The 21,873-nt window shown below is 37.8% G+C and overlaps 1 protein-coding gene across 5 annotated transcripts in view; it reads left to right on the forward strand.

Annotated features, from left to right (window-relative positions):
* Window positions 1-21,873, forward strand: part of SMARCA2 (SWI/SNF related BAF chromatin remodeling complex subunit ATPase 2) — a 164,297-nt gene that overhangs the window by 29,512 nt on the left and 112,912 nt on the right. For all 5 annotated transcript variants that reach the window (XM_079112997.1, XM_079113001.1, XM_079113000.1 and 2 more), the window contains exons 5-9: window positions 3,748-4,006; window positions 10,226-10,352; window positions 12,252-12,425; window positions 13,840-14,013; window positions 16,375-16,545. In XM_079112997.1, coding sequence (XP_078969123.1) covers window positions 3,748-4,006; window positions 10,226-10,352; window positions 12,252-12,425; window positions 13,840-14,013; window positions 16,375-16,545 — 905 coding nt within the window. The remainder of the gene's footprint in view (window positions 1-3,747; window positions 4,007-10,225; window positions 10,353-12,251; window positions 12,426-13,839; window positions 14,014-16,374; window positions 16,546-21,873) is intronic.

The raw sequence follows: 21,873 nt of genomic DNA on the forward strand, positions 1-21,873 counted from the left end.
TTTGGGGAAGATGAAGGGAGGGAACTTATGCTAGAAAATGAAAGTTTTTTGTTCAGTTTTTTTTTTCAGTGTTTGTCCCCACGTACTTTTTTTTTTTTTTTTTAATGTGAAATATTTCTTGGCATGATCCACTTAAATACTCTTCATTTCATTTGTTTTTCCAACCTGTGGAAACCACTCGAATGTCTATGTAAGGCAGAGAATGGTTATTCATATCAATATCCTATGTGCCAAGTGGGAGCTCAGAATGCACAGAAATTCTGTGCATTTGAGACATGGGTATTTTACCACATTTGTTGCCCTGTTAAAATCAGGTATGAGGAGATGGCATGTGTCTACTCAGGACCCCCCTTAGCAGTTCTGGGACCCCCTTTTGGACACTCAGGGCATGTCTCTACTTTGACTCCTAAGGCGAGGACTGAAGGAGAAGTAGATAGCATTTTGTACCTCTGACAATTAAGCTTAAATTGTTTATATTGAAGAGGCTAAGAGATAAGCTAAAGAATGTAATTTGTCTTCCATTGGAAGATGTCAGGGAAAGTTCCTATGTATGTATGGGGTAGCCCACCAGTGTGTGGTGAAGAGGTAATTTCTGTAGATAGAAAGCAGACCCTCCATCAGGCAAATGAACTCTAAGCCACCTGAGGGACAGTCACCAAACCTAATGAATAGAAGTTACATTCTGGGAAGCAAACAGCATCTGGGTCCCTAGCCACTGTAAATGGAAGTATTTATACAATCTGAGGGAGGAGAAAATAGACACACACAGTAAATGAACTTGAGGTGTTGAGTTAGGAAATGGAGTTTGCTTATAAGTGGCGCTGATGGTAGATTAGCAGGAAGCACATATAAAGCTGACTTGTCCAAGTTTTTGTACTAAGTTGTATTAAACTGTAGAAATATTCTGAAATGTGCTATGGAAAAGAGTTGTCCAAAAGTTCCCTAAAGTCTTTCTTTTGCCAGGGAGTTTTTTGCCTTCTGTTTTTTTTTTTTTTTTTTTTTTTGTAAAGCAGAGTACAGTAACTAAATTAGGCTCCTTTTTCTCCCTTTCCTGGGGGGTAATAAAGATGAGGGCTGAGTGTGTGGAAACATGGCTCACACCACTGCCCTGTAAGGGGCACATTATCATTTTCCCCATTCTGTAGATGAAGAAATTGAGGCACAGAGTGGTTAAGTAACTTGCTCAGGCTTACACAACCAGTTGGTGATGGAGCTCAGACAAAACTTAATCATTTCTTCTAGGGAGAAGAAAAGCATGTTTTAAATGTGCCCTGCTTAGTGCATAGCAAGTTGTAGCACTTTTAAATTAGAGATTTGAGTTTGTAAGTTTATGTTTGAATTTCTCTGTTTCTCAATGTTAAGGGAGAGCCGAACAGACTAGAATGTCTTTATATTTAGCAATTGAGGAAGGCTAACCATATATTTGTCAGATTTAGTTTGGAGACACAGACTAAAAATAACTGGATACCTTTCTTTGATTAAGTACAGTTTTAAAAATAGTGACTTGAAAATACCTCAAGAAGTCCTATGGGCTTCTGCATCAGTCTGTACAGACAGCAATGCAAGAGATGGGTGGCCAGAGTTAGTGAAGTGTGTAACCCTATTGTACTTTTAGGACTTCTTGAATTATTTGAACTTTAAAAGAAGAGGAAAAAAAAAAAAAACAACACTTTGAAAACTTAATTTAAAGTAATTATTGTGATATTATTAGTAAAACCCAAAGTTTCTTCATATTGAAGGCAATGATTTTTAAAGGATTTAAATATATTAAATTCACTGTTTAGTGTACTTAAACTATGGCTTCCAATATGTTTAAATGTATTAGCTTCTTGAGCTTATTAAAGAGATTCATAGGGTCACAGGGAATTAAAATAAATGTTAGAAATCTATTTCTCCTGTCATTTGACCAAATCCTACCTAAAGCAACCCAAATGAAAAATGTATCCCACTTTAAAGACCTCTAGGGGAAAAAATATTTTAAAATTCTTCTCTATAACTTATTCCAGTACTTTAACAACCCTGAGATTTAATGTTTAGAATTTGGTTTCTAATATATGGATGAAAGGAAATCTAAATAAGAAATTAGGAAGAGCTATGCATTATGTAAAAGACCTTCTTTTCAGAAAAAAGAAAATACTTAGCTGGGGGTGGGAGCCTTCATTATGATAGTATATAGTGGAAATTTAAAATACTTGAAATAAAAAAAATAAAATAAAAAATGTATCCTCCCACCCAAGAATTTTTTCTTCTGTCCCTAGAACCAGGGCTACAAATTACTTTGAAATGAAAGGTTATCTGGCTTTCTATCTTTTGACAAGTTTTGCCTGATTTCAGAAGGAGGGGAAAGAAAGACTAATAACACACACTCACATGCACAGGAGCACAGATGAACGCAGATGACACAGACTGTAGTTTCCTAAGCAGTTTGTTGTAATTCTTCACATTCCTCCTGTCAAAATGTTTGCTTATAGCTTTCTTTGCATTGTCATTGAAGCCCATTTCTAAATGGTGTTTGTTGGAAATTGAATAAATGTGTTCCATTTTTCATAATGTATGTCTTTGTATGGTTAATTATTAAGCCATTCTGAAGTCTATAGACTATTTTTTTGTTACCACTTAATAACTTCTTTTTTTCTTAGAAGGGATATAAGCTTGGAAGAATGCCTATTCGTAACTTTAACGTCTGCTTACTAAATTTTTTTTTGTATTTACTAACTTATCTGGTAGCATCACTAATCTTATTTATATATATTATCTTATAATTTTAAGTTCACTAAAATTTCTAGGAGGAGAGATGGAGCACTTCTTATTTAGATCTGTACCTAGCAGTTAATTTAAAGTTATGAAATTTAATGTGGAAAATTTAGCTTCTTAAATGCATTTTGATAAGCTTAAAGATTGTATGTCATTTTCTTGTGATAACATGAGAAAAATGCCCTCATGAATCTTAATTATTTGCAAATTTTTATCAGGTGAAATAAACAGATCCCCCCCAACTTGGAATGTTTTTAGAAATATTTTCTAATATACAGAAAAAAAATTAAGTTCCTGAGATTTACTGATGAAGCCTGAAATATGCTTTAAAGGCCACTAAGGAAAAATGTGAGACTCTTTTAGATCACATCAGAAGACCCACAAGCTCCTTGCTTGGCCCTTAGGTTGGGTCTGAGGCCTGTAATAAAAGGGGCTGCAGTGGATCACATCCAAATTGTATCTCCTTGTTGTGTACCTCTCTTACATCTCTGAAATTTGAATGCATCTGTAATTCCTTTTTAAAAGCCCATTGTAGGGGCTGAGGCTGTAGCTCAGTGGAAGAATGCTTGCCTAGCACATGTGAGGCACTGGGTCTGATCTTCAGCAGGACATTAAAATAAATAAAATAAAGGTATGCTGTCTATCTACAACTACAAACAAAAAATTTAAAGAAAAAGCCTAGTGTAGCACTGCATTAAAAGCTAGCCTGTTATATTCTTAATTTATTACCTAAGAATCATTTTTGGACCTTTTTCACCAGTGTTAGTGAATACCAATTTCTTACTGGGATAGATGCCAGATTCTTTTTTTTCTTCTCCCTTTTTCCCCTTCCCTTTCCTCCTGTCCCCTTCCTCTTTCCTACCCTCCTTTTGTCTTCTTGCCCTTTAAGTGTTTTAAGATACTTGATGGTCTCATCTCAGGTCCCCAGGGACAGGCGTGTGGCCGGTGGGCAGTGCCCTGCCCGCCCTGCCCATGTCCCTCTTGTCCCTGCAGGCCCGGGGCCCGAGCTGCTGAGTGGCCCCAGCACCCCACAGAAGCTGCCGGTGCCCGCGCCCAGCGGCCGGCCCTCGCCTGCACCCCCTGCAGCCGCACAGCAACCCGCGGCCGCAGTGCCCGGGCCCTCCGTGCCACAGCCCGCCCCAGGGCAGCCCTCGCCCATCCTGCAGCTACAGCAGAAGCAGAGCCGCATCAGCCCCATCCAGAAACCGCAAGGCCTGGACCCCGTGGAGATCCTGCAAGAACGGGAATACAGGTACTCCCCTGCCTGGGAGGGATCGAGCTATAGGACTGGCAAGCACACCACCATGCCCAAGGGTTGAGGTGCCTCCTAAGGCTGTGGTCATTCTCTTATGGGACAGGGGAAGAGCCAAAAGGAAACTTTGGAGGCAGAAACTCATGCCATGAAAATGGTTTCAGAACAAAGTTGTGGAGAAGAGTTCTTTGCCATTGCCCAGACTCTATGGTGGCTCTGGGTTGGCTGGACTGTGGTTTTGCTTATGCAGTCAGAAAACTTTTATCCACCCCTATGCATGACAGGTGCTGGGGTGTAAAGATCAAAAGCCCAAGGATATGGTCATCTCATCCTTGGGTTATTCAGTGCGTCCTCCTTGTTTGTCAGTTTGTGCCCTTGAATGTCTATGAGATGATCAGATGTTGAGTATGCTGTGTTGGGGTTACCTTCAGATTAGTGGCACCTTCTTGTGATACTAAAGTATACTTTGGTAGCTTGGTATAATATATTCTTTGTTTTAAATCACACATGTTTTGGTCTATTGCTTGGTAAACCCGATGTAAGTATCTTCAGGTGGGGTCCTTATTTAAAATGTTACTCCAGAAACTTGATTTTCACTTGATTTGGCACTTTTATCCAAAATTGGGTGTTGCCAAACTTTTTCTATAAAAGGACCAGACAGAAAATAATTTATGCTTTGCAGAGCCTTACCTCTAAGACACAAATTCTTAGCTCTGCCCTTTTTGCACAAAACACCCATGCAGTAATTGGCTTTGTCTCAATAAAACTTTATTTTAAGAACACACTGTGAACAGGATTTTACCTGCAGGGTATATTGCAGACCCCTCATGTAAATGGTTAATGTCAACCATTTAGTACTGATTCAAGATAAAACCAGGCTAAGACTGTGGATCCTGGAGTTTTACAGAAAGTACTCTATTGTCAACTAGCTATATAACCTCGGCTACATCCCTTTTCTATGACTCAGTGTCTTCATACGTTAAAAGAAGGTATTATGGTATTTCCCATAGAGTTGGGAAGATAGAATGGCATAGAAGCATATCTAATAATATGTAAATCATAGCTATTATTATTTCCCCAATATTATTTAATTTTAAAGAAAATAGGCATTTAAATTTTTAGATAATGTTACTATACAATTTTTAGATTCCCCTTTAAAACATTACCTTAACCTTTATTAACAAGCACATGACTTTACTTGTTATTAGACTAAAATATAGTAAGTATTGAGGGTTATTTTGAAATAATCACAGTAACTGGCATTAGATGTGTATAGCTTTTGGGCAGAGAAGTATAACTTTAGTCTCTCATTACTCTCATCAGCTAAGAGCCTTTAAGTTGCAGTTTTCAATATTGCACACATACCTAGAGTGCTAGATACTCACCATCAAACAATATTTCAAAGTTGCTATGTGGATTCAATTGGGTGAATAGTTGTTTTGTGGTACAGGTCATATACTAGCCCATCCAATGCAGGAGAACTGTCTTCATGTGTAGTACTTTCTTTATGTTAAGTACTAAAGTATTGAAAAGTTAGTATACGGTAAAGAGGCATTGTGAAGTTACTCTAAATTTTGGATTCCCTAAGAACTAACGTTCTTTTTTCTACCCTGAAGGTACAAAACTGCTGGTACCTTTGTTAAATCATGAGTTGCCCTCATAAGACACTTTCTACCTAGAAATTTTGTGTAATATCTGGCCTTCCCTCTTAGCCTATTCTCGTGTGTGTGTGTGTGCATGTGCGTGTGTGTTGTTACTATTTGTTTTGCTGATTCCTAAATTTTCTATATTATTTTCATTATTTAATTGCAGGGCTATCTTATAATGAACTCATTTCAGTGCCTTTCTTTTGAAATATGATCTTAATGAATGATCTTCCAATGTGCAGTATTAAGTAGTACTGTTTTAGTGTAATTCTAATATGAAGAGCTTTTAATCCTCCAACCCCATATTAATAAAAAAATTGTATCTATCAGTTCCTTTTAAATTATACACGTTGTAGAATGTTGGTAGAATGGCTATTTTTCATGTTATCATTATTATTTAATATCTCCTCTTTTGTAAAAAATGTGTGGCTTTAGAAATCATTCATCTCAACAACCCTTGGCTGTAAAAACCTGGTGGGCCTGAATTTTCCGTGGCCTTCTGGAGAAGCAGCATAGGTTTATAGTGGTGGTATTGCAGGCCTACATCTTATCTTTGTTTGTTATAGACAGTAGTTGCTTTTTGCCTATATGAAGATAAATTGTTCAGCTGCAGAGATAATCTATTAAAAAGGGTTATATTAAGACCACTTAGATACTTATTTAAGACAGTCAAAAAACCTCTTCTCTTTTGATCCTCTATAATAGAATGACTTACTAGCCTTCAGCCAGATTACGGGAAGGATCCAGTGCATCTTTATCATCTGACGAAAGATTTGAACAATGTCTTGAAAAATGTCTTTACACTTTGATAACTTTGATGCGTGAAAATAGTCGTCTGTCAGAGTTCTTTAACAGATGTTAAGTTCTTTGGCCCTTATAATATCACTTACCTTGTCTGTGAAAACTGCAAGGATATTACGAGAACTTACTCTTTTTTTTTTTTTTTTTAACTTTTAAGTCAGTTGACTGGCTTTTCCTTGTTCATCATAAAATCAGAATTTGACAAATTGACCCTTTTTTATTCAATCGTAGCATAAATAAGTTTCTGCATGTGAACCACTTGCCTCAGATCTGTACAAGCTCTCTAGTTAAGACATTTTCTCCCCATTTAAATTGGATCCTTTTCTTTTTTGATGGAACTTTATTGCTTCTCTCTGTAGTTAGTGTCAGGGAGAGATTTCTACCACGCGGCTCCCACCCCTCTTTGGCACACTTCCTTGCCATCCATTACACCCAGGTTCATTTCCTTCCTTTAGCATGAGATGTCTGAACAAAAGTACTTCAGGAGTTGTCGCGTTGGCATGTAACTAATTCCACAAATGTTTGCATGGGAAATGTATTTCACAGTTGAAGGGGGTTTATTTGGGAAGGTTCTTATCTTTGAATATATCAGCCCTGTGTGGAATGGAGTCAGAATTCAGTGTGGAAACAGCCTGCTTGTTCGGGAGCAGGCATGGACTTCCTACCTGTGGTATTTTTGGTCTTGCCCTTGTCTCCATTGCAACCTGAAAATTCCTTCTCAAACAAATTACCACAGCGCTTTACCGCAGAGTTACAAAAGTCCTAACACATGCTCTCTCTCTCTCTTTTTAAAGTGTCACTCAGCTCCTTGAAGGAACAAAATGTACCAGTGTCATTTTCTGTTCAAATAACTCTCCTACAGGAATCATAAACTTCTCCTCTGGACCTGAACAAATATCTGTTGCCTTTAATGGAACTCTTTTTCTTGCCAGAACAGTAACCCCTCTTGATTTACTGTTCATCTGTATGAAAAACCTGAGTGACCTAATTCTGCTTCAATTTTCTGTACTCGTGAGGACACTAAATGAGTCTCCCGCAGTCATGCAGTATTACATCTTGCTGTTGTTTCGGGAAGTTCAGAATCCTGAATCTCTTTATCAGACTACCTGCCGAATCCTACTGATGGGAAGATGAAATTGTCTGGAGAGGAGCATTATTTAAAATGAACATTTCTATTAAGCATAACAACAACAAGATAATAATTTTCTATGTTAAAGAAGCCCCTCCAGTACCTTTGCTACCTACCCCCCGACAGTGCTGAATCGCATGCATATCATTTCGCTGGGAAGGCTTCCTTGCCTTTTCCAGAGTTTGTACTTTGTACATCTTGCTTCTCTTTCATAAAAGAGAGGTGTTTCTGTGCTGGGGATTGAGATTCACTAACAAATCCCTAAACCCTTCAGAGAAGCAGTCATCACAGGGAGAAGGAAGTGTACCTCCAGGTCCCACCTGCTCCAGTGCCTCAGGCACCCACACCCATTGCTGCAAACTCCCACTCCCATCTCCTCCTTTCCCCTCCCCCTCCTCACTGCCAGCTGCAGGTCAGTGTGGTTTAAGCTCAGCACCGTCAGCCAGTTGTCCTGTGATGAGGTTATTTGTTTAGTCCTAGTTTCATAGTCTTTCGGAAGAGTAAGGAAAAGGCAGCTATTTCCTCCAATTTAGCACCTGCCTCACTTTGTACAAAAGAATGAAGCAGAATGTAAGGGGGTAGTTTGAGTTCTAGGTTATTCAAGTACAGAAGGCCTACCATGAATCTAGAACCAAGAAAGCAGGATAGCCAGATTGTTGGCAGTCATCTCACCCTACCACAATATCTGATTTTCTTTTCTTATGGGCATAATCATAAGACCATAAAGTTGTTTCAAAGGTAAAATTATATCTTACATTTTTCCCCTAATGGATTTTCCTCCTAATGATCTGAGTATGAAGATATATCATCTGCTGCTGTATTTGGAGAATTGGGGCTATGTGTATGGTTAATAAAATGAATTTGATAAATGAATTTGATGTTTGTTTCATATAGTAAAAATAAAAAAAAAAACATAATAATAACCCCATGACCATCACTGTTGGGATATGGGGAAAATTTGAGAGTTTGAATAATTTTTCCAAAAACGTAAAATGGTAAAATCTTCTTATTGTTGTTTGAACTAACAAATTTTTAGTCTGCTGGATGTTTAGACCATTTAAAAGTGCTATTATTTGCATTGGTGTTCTTAGGTAAATTAACAGCTAGTTAACAATGATAATATTAACATGATGGTGATAAATTCTTCAAATCAGAATCAGTGGTGAGTGTACCAAATAAAATAGAAATCTGTCATCTATGTTATTTGTAGTGAAGTCAGTGGAAAATGAATCATTTCTCTTTTAATCACTCTTAAATGTTTGAAAAGGATGGCATTTTAACAGAATCCTTAGTTTCCAACTTTTATAGTGGAGTTCCAGGAAAGTTCTCAGAAAGTGTATTTTAATGATTTATTTTATTTATTATCGCATGGTTTTTGTACCAGGTAAATGAGGGTTTCAATTTTGGTTCCTGCATTTACTAGCTCTATGATGTCTACATTGTCATCATCAGCAAAATGTGACCATTATAGTATTCACATTATGGGATGAGAGTGTGTGTGTGTGTGTGTGTGCTTTCGCTCGCTCGTGTGTGTGTGTGTGTGTGTGTGTGTGTGTGTGTGCATGTGCACATGTGCATACACATGTGCTTGTGGGTGTGTGTGTATGTATGTACATGTGCTTGTGTTGGTGCATGTGAGAGAGATAATTAAATAAAATCATCCATTAAATGCAGTTAGTAGAGTTAATATTTATTTGGTTAACTCACTTCCTCTTTTATTACTATTTTTGTAGAAATCTAATCCAACACAGTTTTGCCCCCAATTTAGGGGTCAAATACATTTAAATGGTACATAATTATGTATAAGAATAGAATTTAAAACCAGTATGTGTGTGTGTGTGTGTGTATGTGTGTGTAACAATAATGGTATTCCAAAGGAATGAAGAGAGATGTCTTATATTTCTCTTCTGCCTTTATTGTGAGCAAGTACCTGCAGTTATATTTTTGATGGTGTCTAAAATGAGACTCTCCAGCATCCTTTTCTAGAAACTCTTAGATTTTAACTGCTATTTACTGATGCCCCTGAGTTTTGAAAAATGCCTAATTTGTCTTCTTTTCTCAAGCAAGCACTGTGCACGGAGGAAGTGGTTGTGACTGGCAAGGCTCTCTGAATGTTTGGGGTTGGCTGGTTTCTGTGGCCTCAGTTCCTACTGCTCTTGCCCGCTCTGCTTTAGCTGCTGTTGTCTTCAGCGTCTTGGCAAGGAGTGCAAATGGCCTGGTTGCCTTAGGACCGAACTGGAGGTTAGAAAGAAAACTCTGGTCTCAGCTGTGTACTCTGTCTGGCTAGGAATTAGGGAACAAGTCAGATTTTTCTGCCTCTGATTTTCTGTCTGTTAAGAGTGAGCAAGAACATTTGATTTTTTTTCCCCCCTAGATGAAGCATGAGCCTTCTTTCTGTGTGTTAGAGAGAAGTTATGTAGAGAGTCAGAGTGTTAGGTAACATATTGCACCTGTCTGTATTAATTCAAAGGTAGCTCTTCTCAGCTTAACATCAAAAAATGTAGTTGGGTGTCAGAAATTGACTGTCGGTAACTGGAATGTTTTGCCATGAACTTGAACTGAGGTTATTGTCGATCATTGAAGACTAAATCGTAATGTATGTTTCCATCTCCCTCCTCCCCCCATTTTATTATTTCCTTTCAGACTTCAGGCTCGCATAGCTCATAGGATACAAGAACTGGAAAATCTGCCTGGCTCTTTGCCACCTGATTTACGAACCAAAGCAACCGTGGAACTGAAAGCACTTCGGTTGCTCAATTTTCAGCGTCAGGTAATACCTTTTCCCCAGTGAATCTGAAACATAGGAAATAAATGTAATTGTTCCTAAAGGGTGATCCGAGTGTTTCCTTTAGTCTCTTCAATGTTGTTATAAAGACATAAGCTTAGCAAATTAGCGTATCTTTTAGACCAACTGAGTATAGCTAAAAGTAATGAAGACGAACTGCTTATTACGCTTTTTCTCTTCTGCACATCAGAAACATTTTTCCCCTGGACTCTGGTTCACAAAATCAGAGTTTTGGAATTTTGTTACTGTGGATGAAAAACTTGGAGAACAATTAGGGTTAGCTGATGTTTGCCTTCTTGGTGTCAAGGAAAAATGAGGAGGTGGTAGATCAGAGCTTCTTGGTAAGCACAAAAGTAAAACACTACCATGACTGAGAAAATAATTTTTAAAAATATGATAGTCTTTCTACTACATAACTTATTACTCATAGAAGTACATGAAACAGTGTCCTGTAACTTGATTGCACATTCAAAATCTAACTTTGGGGCACTTGAACCCACATTGACTTATCAACAAGCTGTTATCTGGTCTTGTTATGATTCTTAGTAGTTGCTTATTAAAACCTAGCATAATGATCTGTTTTCTGATTTCCAGATGAGTAGAAAACTTGTGAAATGAGGTGGAACTAATTTTTACTTTGATGAGTTTTGCCATGTTGACCCAAAAGGTGCAGGTCTCCCTGTCTACAGATTTGCCTGATGTAGTCAAAGGGGATAAAAAGCTTTTCATTATCAGTCAGATGCATTTGTTTTATTGAAGTCCAGGACATGCAAAATGAAATATTAATAAATAAATGTAGTTTGGAAGTAGTGAATTGCATGATTTGGTCTGTTGGAGGATGTGACTAAAATCCTAAGGCAACTTCAGGGGCTATTGTCATGTGAACTTGGGTATACATTTGACTTATAGGTTGTCATATCACAGAAAGGCATCAGTGGCTAGGTGCTACTTGGCTATAGATTTGATTTCAGTTTAAATTAAAGAAGAAAAATTTCCAATATCCTTTTACTTCTTTATTATAGGTGACTTCATAATATGAATTAATAAAAGTGATAAAATTTTATTAAACAAATATTAGCTAAATATATTTTCAGGAACAAGCTTAGATTCAAATTAGCCTCACTTTGCTGGACTCTTACTGGTATCTGAGTTTTGTTTGATAAGTATTGAAAAATCTGTCATCTATAAAGTTTCCCAATTACTTTAACTGTAATTGATGCTAATTTCAGATTCAATTGAATGATTATTGTAACGTGTGCTCCCACGTCCCCTTTCCCTGCTGCCATATAACATGCAATATGATCACCTACAGTAAGTTCATAATATAACATAAAATTTAAATATTTTGCAAAGAATGTTATTTTTGAGTGGAGGAATGCAAGACCAATATTTTGCATCATTTATCTGAGGTTATGAATTCACATTGTGTGAATACCTACTGCTTCCTTATGACATGAATAGAAAGCACCTCTTTTATTCTTTTTTGCAAATCATGATTAAAGGTAATCTTTAAACACATGAGAGTGTTAGTATGACATTTAAAACAAAGTAGAAATTTTAAAGCTTATTAACTAATTAACATCCTTAGAATAATTAAAGAGAATGAATTAATTTACTTTAAAGTCAGGACAACATCCATATTTTTTTCTTTTTACTGTGATACTACTATAATTGCTTTTTATCTGAACTATTGGAGAGAAAATTTATACCATCTTTGAAAATACCATGTAAATCTGACATGCTTTTAGTTCCTTCATTTAGTTTAAGCCAACTGTGACTGAGAAACTAAGTAGTTGTGTTCCATTAAATAGAAATGAGAGAAGGTCAGGGCTCAGGAATCCAGCTTCTATTCAGGAGACTGTCTAACTGCTCTCCTCTTGACAGCTGAGACAGGAGGTGGTGGCCTGCATGCGCAGGGACACCACCCTGGAGACGGCTCTCAACTCCAAAGCATACAAAAGGAGCAAGCGCCAGACTCTGCGAGAAGCCCGTATGACTGAGAAGTTAGAGAAGCAGCAGAAGATCGAGCAGGAGAGGAAGCGCCGGCAGAAACACCAGGTCCTTAGAACTGGGCTTTGCTTGAATGGAGGTGTCTGATGGGGTCATTGGGCAGGGTCAGAGTGACTGCAACTATGTCCCTTTCAGGTGGTGGGGGAATTATAAAACAGAATGACCTCTTAGAATTTTACATAGTTCAACTGCATCATTTTTATAGACCAGAACACTTAGGCCCAGAGAGATATATGAGTGGCCTGCCTGAGATCACACAATAGGTTAGCAGCAGAATGAGGTTTAGGACCTAGCTTTTTTGAATTGCTGTCAAATATTGTCAGTTGAGGCTGCTGTAACAAAATACCAGAAACTGACTGGATTATTAACAACAGACATTCACTTCTCACAGTTCTGGATGCAAGGTCAGCATGCCAGCATGGTTAGGTTCTGGTGAGTACCCTCTTCTGATTTGCAAAGTACAGACTTCACATGGTAGGAAGAAAGCAAGAAAGCTCCCTGGGATTCCTTTGTAAGGGCATTAATTCCATTCACAAAGGCCCCACTTCCTAATACCATCACATTGCAGGATTTCCACATATGAGTTGGGGGATGGGGACACAAGCACAAACATTTAGTCCATAACAGGTGTCATAGTCATAGTCGTGGTCTCATGAAAGCTGCCTAACAGGTGGGCATAGGTGGGATTCCCAAAACAAAATCCTGGGAAAAAACAACTTGGAAAATAAAGAAGAGGGCAAAAAGTTATTTTTATTAGAAGTATAAATATAGGATCCTAGGCTCTTTGAGGGCCCAGTAGGAGGTTTCTCAGGGGCAGATATTCAAAAACATTCCTTTGTAGGGGTTTGGAAATAGTTTGATACAGGATTTAATTTTGTTTTATAATCTTTTAATTTTGTTTATTTTCTTGTGCTTAATTTAGTGCCTTAGTATCCTTTTGAGAAAAATATTGAATTTTAGTATAAATAGGGTATATCTTTTCCCTCCTTTATTTAAAAAAATGAATAGAAATTATATGTGGCATTTTCATTTCCTATAAACTTATTTTGCATCACAGTTCTAAGTTCTTAAGTTAGAGCAGAGGAAACATTACTTTTGTAACTTGATTTTTCACTGGAAGTACCAGGTCCCTCAGGTTTATTTTAGAGTGCTTGAGCAACATGCTTTAAATTTTGTCATCACCAGTCTCCTCTGTCCTGGGTCTTCCCATGTTGAAGCAGCCACACCCCAGAGATGGAGTTGGCTTCTCTTCCACAGGTATGCAAAACACAGTCCCGGAGAGGTGCTTTTTCCCACTGGCCCATAGACTGCCCCTCACCTGCAGAGGCTAGGGCACCTGCCCCAAAATAGATTCTAGTCTGAACTGTGTTATGTGTACACCAAGAGTCTTGGACTAAGTCGATACCTTGAGGTTGGGAAGTGGATCTCAGGCATCCTTTTCTCCCCCTTGTGAATCCTTTAGGAATACCTAAACAGTATTTTGCAACATGCAAAAGATTTTAAGGAATATCATCGTTCTGTGGCCGGGAAGATCCAGAAGCTTTCCAAAGCAGTGGCAACTTGGCATGCTAACACTGAAAGGGAGCAGAAGAAGGAGACAGAGCGGATCGAAAAGGAGAGGATGCGGAGACTGATGGTAAGGGGGCCCCTGCAGGAGCCCAGCAGGATGCTGGGCTCACACCCCTCGGCACTGAGAATATGAAATAAGGCAGGAGAAATGAAAGCTGCTTATCAAACATGTTAAAAAGTTTCTCTGGAGGATGGACTATGAGTGTCTTCTCTTTCCTATACATGCCATAGATCCAGGGCCATACCTGATGAGTGTGGTGTTGTAACATTGCTGTAGAGACTGTAGCTTCTCATTCACATAAAGGCAGGGACTGTGTTTTGCTGGAGTTTGATAACGACATCTGGAAGAATGGTAAATGCATTTCTTCCAAAAACATGACTTCTATGAGATGAATGGCTAAGTCCCTTTGTCCTTGTGTGTGTGTGTGTGTTTACCATTGGAGGATCAAACCCAGGACCTTGTACATGTTAAACAAGCTCTACCACTGAGTTACAACCCTAGCCTGTACAAATGACCAAATTTTTTTGAATGAATAGTTTATTAAGTCATATCTTTGAATCTTAGAAGGTCCTGTTTTTGAAGCCTCTTGGTGTTTATCAGAAATTATTCTTTAACAGTGTAAAATGTGATTTTTAAGTTAATTTTGAGATGTTGCATTTTTGTGGCAGCTGCGTTACTCTCAAGGGCTATTCATGGATCATTACATGTACACTGTTAGTTTTTAGTGGATCTATAAACACAGAAGGGATAGCTTTATATCGTTGGAGTATTTGGTTTTATTGGCTATTTATTTCTGAAATTGGACAAAGCACACTGTGGATTTTAGAAAAGTGTGAGCAGTCTGTGCTGATGATAGGAGACCTGCAGATCTCTCTAGGACATAATGCCTGAGTGGGTGAAGATAAACCCTCAACCCATGGTTATGTACCTGGGAAATTCTAAGTGACACTGTCTTCCTGGCTGGCGTTACAGTCTGCATTTTATTTTTGTTAATTGTTCTTGGATTCCGTAAAGTAAACACTATGTTTTAAAAGGGTTCCAGGTGTTCCTAAATCCTACAGTCATATCCTGCCTGCCTCTCCATTTTGGAGAGGGAGGGGACTGTCCAAGAGATTTCTCACTAGCTAGGGAGTCCATTTTATAGTAATTGGAGCAGTCAACAGTCAAATTTGTCTGATTCAACTGAAGTGAAACTATATTAGAACTTCAGTAACAGATTGGTTTGACACTAATGATTAGGCATTTGCAAATCATTAATTTTTGCAATTAAATGATGGAATATACAGATAATAGAGAAACTGAAGTTTTTTATCACTCTTTCTTCAAGTGAGATCAACCATAACCAAAAGCAATTAGAGTTATAATAGCATTTGAGGTTCACGCTCATTCATGGGGCAGACAGCCGCCAGACTGAGTGATGAAGCTGCTGTCACTCGGGCAAATGCTGGAGTGACATCCTCGCACTGAAGATTCTAGTTTTTCTGTGATGCGGTTACCTCTTAAAAATTTTGTAGCCTGCTTCTTTTGTCTAGGCATCACGTGAGAAAAATATTTTAGAGTGTCCTTTAATTGGGATGTATAAAAAAGATTTCTCTCTAAATGGCTCAGAGTACATCAGAGTTTTATTCTGTTTAACCTCATAATGTTGCTTAATGGGAGGTGGAAGTGGAAATGATTGTATCTGTTTTATCGCTCAGCAGTACCAGACTTCAGGTGCTAAATGACTTGTCTCCAGTCACCTAGGCCCATAATACAGTGCAGATCTCTGACAAAAAATTCTCAAAATTTGATCTTTCCTATTATCTGCAATGTTTCTAATGCCAGAAAAAAAGTTGTTTCTAAGTATAAGAAATTATTTGTTAAAAGCCTACTTGATTCCTTATCTTACTGAAAAATTTATGAATGAAAGGATCTTATATCTGAATTTGCTTCAAAACAATCCAGTTTGGGATAAAGGGAAGGAGTTGGGGAAGGGTAGCAGAGGAACAGGAGTCACCATGAATTAATTTTTGTTGCTCGGTGTTAATTATGTAAGAGATTGTACGATGCTATCCAGCTTTTATTATACTTAAAATTTTCTGAAATATGAAGTTAAAAATAGACTTCAGAGGGGAATTGTGAAATTTTAATTATTTTTGTATGGTTAAAGAAACAGAATAAAGAGCTGACTTCAACTGCGGATAGCACCACATACACAGTGGGGCTTTGTACCCTGACTCTGCCGTGGACCCCACAGTCCCTGGACACAGGTGTTGCATGTCTGTGCATTTGTCTGGCCCCAGACTCTGTGTGATGGCTTGTGCAACCTGGCTCATCTAGTTTGTTCCACTCACCACCAGAGTTCAGTGTCAGTAGGCGAGAAGGGCATAAAATGGAGTTTTCAGCAAACGTGTACCATGAGTCATCACTCTCTCCTTTGCGTGATAGGCTGAAGATGAAGAGGGCTATAGGAAACTGATTGATCAGAAGAAAGACCGGCGCTTAGCTTACCTTTTGCAGCAGACAGATGAATATGTGGCCAATCTGACCAACCTAGTTTGGGAGCATAAACAAGCACAAGCAGCCAAAGAGAAGAAGAAGAGGAGGAGGAAGAAGAAGGTGAGTGTCCTAGTGTTGATTGCTGAGCCCCTGCTCTGCAGGCAGGTACTAGGTTGAGTATTGCTCTTTATGAAGCACCACTTCCTATACTACTGGAAGGTTTGGATTATTGAATGTCAACAATTGCATAAATTGGCATGGCAGTAGACAAGGTATTGAAGATAAGGGTATGATGGACAGGAGGTACTCTGCCAAACTAATAGTCTCTATTTCCATTGTTTAATACAGTATAATATTTTAAATTAAGCACATACAACTGATAGGAGGAATAAAAATAGAGATAAGTGTTTGCTTAACTTTAATGCCTGTGTGGTAGGAGACTACTGAGTTAAGAAACTGGAATGAAAATTAAGAAGAAAATGAAATATACAGATTGAAATAAGCCAAAGGAAGATGTATGAGATAGCTTTTAGGATACTTTTGGAACAAATTTCAGCCTATTTGGACCGATGATGATGACAAAATTGCTCATTCAGTTCTGCTGCCCTGGTGCTGCAGTAAGGTAAGTGTGCAGATAAGGGTTTTAGGTAGTTAGAGGGGAAAAAAATAGTCCTATGTAAAATATAACCTAATTATGATGAAAAATGATGGGTAACATTTAGTATCTCTGTTCTTCAGCTATTACATCTCAATTCAGGAGTGACTTGCTGAGTATACACCTGTAAATTCAGCTTTCTTTAAAATTCAAATAGTCCAGTAACCTAGCTAGTTCTTGGTTGATGATCAACTCTCTATATCTGTGGATACAGCATCCACAAACTTAACCAACTTAGGATCAAAAATATTTTTAAAAATTCTTTTTCTTCTTGTTACTATTTTGTAAACAATACAGTATAACAACTACTTACATAACACATTGGACAGGCATCTATGTAATCTAGAGACGATTTAAAGTATGTAGGAGGATATGTGTTGGTTACATGCATAATGCTCTGTCATTTTATACAAGGAACTTGAGCATCCTCAGAGGTTGGTGTCCACGGGAGTTCTGGAACAGATCACCCATGGATGCTGAGGGATGACTGTATTTTGTTTTCATGATAAATTCTGATGAGGCCAGGGACAAACATCACCAGAAAGTCTTCGTCAGAATTGTGAAAATTGAGGGTTGGTAGCACTTAATCATTTATTCTCTACACTGAATAATTGAACAAAATGTTTTTCAAAAAATAATTAATTTCATGGCTCCTGAATTCGCATACCTGTTTCATAATTAAGGAGGAGGAATAAATGATTGAGAAGGTGCCTTCTCAACCCTGATTTCTTTAATGTAAAATAGCTTACCTTATTTTGAAGATGAACGAGGGATGACTCAGGGTTTGGATTTAGACATTTTGTTGGTGAGGAATACCTCATTTTCTTGTCAATGCAGCCTCAGAGACTTTGCAAAATTCCAGCTCCCAAATTTCTGACTTAAAAAGACAATGTCAGAGTTAGTGAAGGGAACACAGGCAAACAAGATACAAGTCTATAATATTTCATGAGTGGACCTTGTTTTAGTTTTTCCTAATGTAAGGGCATATTTCTCAGAGATTGTCACTGTCAGGAGTGTTTTTGGTATTCAAGTTCACTTCCTATATTTCTTTGTGAAGTAGTAAAAGCTAATGGTCCAGATTCGGGCTCCTAGTTTATAAATAATAGTTTCTTGCCCATGGTATTAGGTAGTCTTATCATCATGGGCAAAGAAAGATGGATAATTGAGTGTCATTGATTATGCCTATGTTTTTGTGTTGATCTATGCAGAGTGGGGACTTGTTACAATACTTCTCATAGCACAGCCTAGAGAATCTGTCTCTTGGCACTCTCTCCTTCCAAATTCTTGCCCTCAAGTTTATTAGTATCACTTGTTCTTTCCATTGTATGCTTTCACTCGACAGCTATTAACTGAATACTTGCTATGAGCTTAGGTAATGTGCTAAAGAGAAAAGCAGAGCAGATAGATAACTAATGAAGCTCTCACCCAAATATATGATTATAAACTGTGGTGAATGCTGTGAAGGGAAACTGGGAGTCCAATTAGAGGTGGGACCTGCTTTCTGGGCAGAGAGATACAGTCTACCTTGTGGAGATCTCTGCGTTCTCCTGTTAGTCACTTCACGTGGTCAACAGGGAGAAATTTTACTTTGTCATCATCCTCTTCCCCATCATGTTGCTCAGGACACCTACCACATCAGCCCTAGGCCCTTAGCAAGACTACAATGGAGGAGAGGCTGTATTTCCCTCCTGGACTATCTTACCAGAAATGGGATAAAGAAGGAAAAAAGAAGGAAGGAAGGAACCAAGATTATTCCTAGCCTTTCCCATTTCCTGTCTCTTTGATGGGGCTTTAAGACTTAGTTCAAAACGAGTTACCCGGTTCCAGATGCACCTTTATTCAAATGCAAAAACAGGAAAAGGATGCTTTCAAAATCAAATTATTTAACTTTGGATTACCTGTAGTTCTTCTCCCTTCCAATAGGGGGAGTGATTGAGAGCTGCTTGTTCCAGCTCCTCTGGTGGAGGAAACAAGCTTAGGAATTCCATGCTGTCCCCTTTGGCATTTTCCCACAACATTTAATATTATGCTCCGCTGATCCATGTTTTTAAAAATTAAACAAGGCATCAGTACACCTTTGTTTTGAGAAAATCTGCATTACTCAGTGAAGTAATAGCCCTGCACTGGCCACAACACTTGAAGGACAACTAAGATAGACAACTGTAAGAACTGTACCATTGAAGATGAATACGGTCAACCTTAACATTTCAGTGGTAAACTAGTATATGGTTTTTCTTAAAAAAAAAAATAAATAAATAAATAAAGCCCTACATAACAGAGGAAGCCTTTGTCTTTCTTGGGGAATATATTCTGTTTACTGTCACTCTTGAATAAAAGGATGGATTTCCTTTAACCTGTCATGACCTTGTTTAATTTTCTCTTCTCACCATTAGGAGCCTTTATGTATAGTATATATTTATAAATCATTTTTGAAACTTCTTATTCTCAGCCTGGTCTTTCATTATTGCTCTTGAAATGGAAGAAAAAGAAGTAAGCTAAATATATGTATCTACTTAAGGGTCAGAAGAGGAATAATTTTTAAAGTATTGAAATACAAAATTTTGTGGAACCAGTCTCTGCAGTGTTTTGGGATGAACATGCTGTTATGTGCCAGTAGCATGACCTCATCGAGGTCTCTGTTCTCTGCTGTGGTTGTTCTCTAACATCCAGAGAGTGATGACAGGATAAGAGAGGAGGAGCTAGGTAAAGCTACCAGGTCTGTGAAAATAGGATTGAACATGATCTTATGAGTAAATTGGATGAATGTTCCCATTATGTTAGCCAGAATCATTTAAATTCATAACTGCATAAGAAAAATATGCATATTAATTTTCTATTTTCCCTTATAAGATATTTTATTAAAAGATGCATTACACAGTACTTCAGACTCTTGATCTGTTAAGAGGGTGATAGGAACAGTTATCTACCCAACAGATTTGTTGTGAGAATTACATGGGAAAGTTTATCTAAAGCATTTAGAATACTTCCTGGTACACAATAAATGCTCAGTAAATATTAGACGTCGTACCAAGAATTCTGTGATATAAAGTAGGATCACGTAGTTAAAATGTGATTGTAGTTTTTGAAAATGAAATACTTTTTGGTTCAGCGACTGCATATTTTTTGTAATATGTAAATGATTTACATATTTTTGAATATACAAATGGTCATCATTTGTTCCTAAATGAGGAGCAATTGGAGATTAATGTAAAGATGTCTTTTAGGACAATGACAGAGTCTGTGACTCTTGGTACATGAGAAGAAAAATGAGGATTTGTTATTTGTGGTGGACTCTGCTTACAACCAGGCTCCCCAATTCCTACAAAGAGAATTTGCTAATTACATGGCCTCTAATTTAGAATCACTCTTGGTGGTAATGAGGTATTTCTCACAGTGCTTTAGGATATATTTTTGCCTAACCTGGTCAAAAGCTTATGCTAGAGGGCACCCCTGTCTACTGCTTAGAAGTCTAGCCATTTCAGGGGTTTTGCTTCCAGAGCTATTTAACATCAAGCCAAAAATAAATATGTAATTCTCCCTTCCGCAACTTTCATTTCATGTTTTTGTTATTTATTTGTAACATTTCTTGAAAATCCATGATACTAATGGGCATGTGCTCAGAGAACCCATGGGATTACAGTGTGCCAGAGATCTCTTACATTGTGATGTTTTCTCTAAGTTCTTTTGTTCTCTCTTTCTCTTTCATTGATTGCTATTTTAAGTAAAGCTCAGGACCATTGTCTTGGAGGGAGAACCCTCTTGACATGCTGTATTGGTCAATATAGTGATAGGAAATGTCTTTTTCAACCTTTGTAGATATGTAAAAAAATCAGAAAAGCCAATTGGCATACTTTATGGTGAAAAGAGCATCAAATACAAAATTAGTAATGTTGGTGAGACCTTTGTTTTCAATTAGTTATTTTCTGATTCTTCTGAATTCTGAAATTTCTTCCATCTTCCCCAAAGATTGTATGGTTTATTGCAGCTTTTACCTGTAAGATTTTCCTAAGTGAAAGAAAGGCTGTAAGCAGTTCTGCCCATTTGGGTATAAGGCATATTATAAGAGTAGGTGGACACAGTGCCACAATGATTAGATTTATATGATTAGTTTAATGTCAAATGGGTGAAACCAGAAGTTTGGATCAAAGTCCTATGTAACTGGATCGACCAGTTAGTGGAGTCAAAATGTCCCAATTGGTTTTTTTCTTTAAGATACAACCCAAGTGATGTGCAAATGCCTGTTAATTTGATATTCCTGGGCATTTTTTTATTGCCTGATCACCTATCTTAATGCTCACAGCTCCACTTAAATGACAGTAAAAATAACCCAAGTGGTTCCTGAAAGCTTAGGTTTCCAGCGAAGCAGAATGAGTCCTTAAGATGCCAGCACGTCTGAGTGTTGTTTCAGCATATTGTAACAATACCTGCTGGGGGATAAAATGCATTCGCTTTATAATGCATTGTAAAATATTCGACATAAAACTGTTTCTTTACAAAATGAGACTCTTTGTAGCCCCTGTGCTGTGGTAAAACTAAATAAAGTGCCCCACCAAAGTCCTCTTCTTGAGTTCAGCTTACACAGGATTTTCATAGTTAGGGATTTCTTTCTCTCTGCAGCCCTGTTGCTCATTATTTTATACACCTTCTGTGTGGAAGATGAGTAGCCTGACCATAGCTTTGTTCGTAAACATTCCTAAGTGGAGGATGGGAATTGACACCGACCTTGGAAATTGGGAACTCAAGTCTTTAGTTTGAGTGACTTTTAGTAACGAGTTATCTTTAGTTACGAGTAT

The sequence above is a fragment of the Sciurus vulgaris genome (assembly GCF_902686455.1).
Source record: "Sciurus vulgaris genome assembly, chromosome: 15".
Lineage (NCBI taxonomy): Eukaryota > Metazoa > Chordata > Mammalia > Rodentia > Sciuridae > Sciurus > Sciurus vulgaris.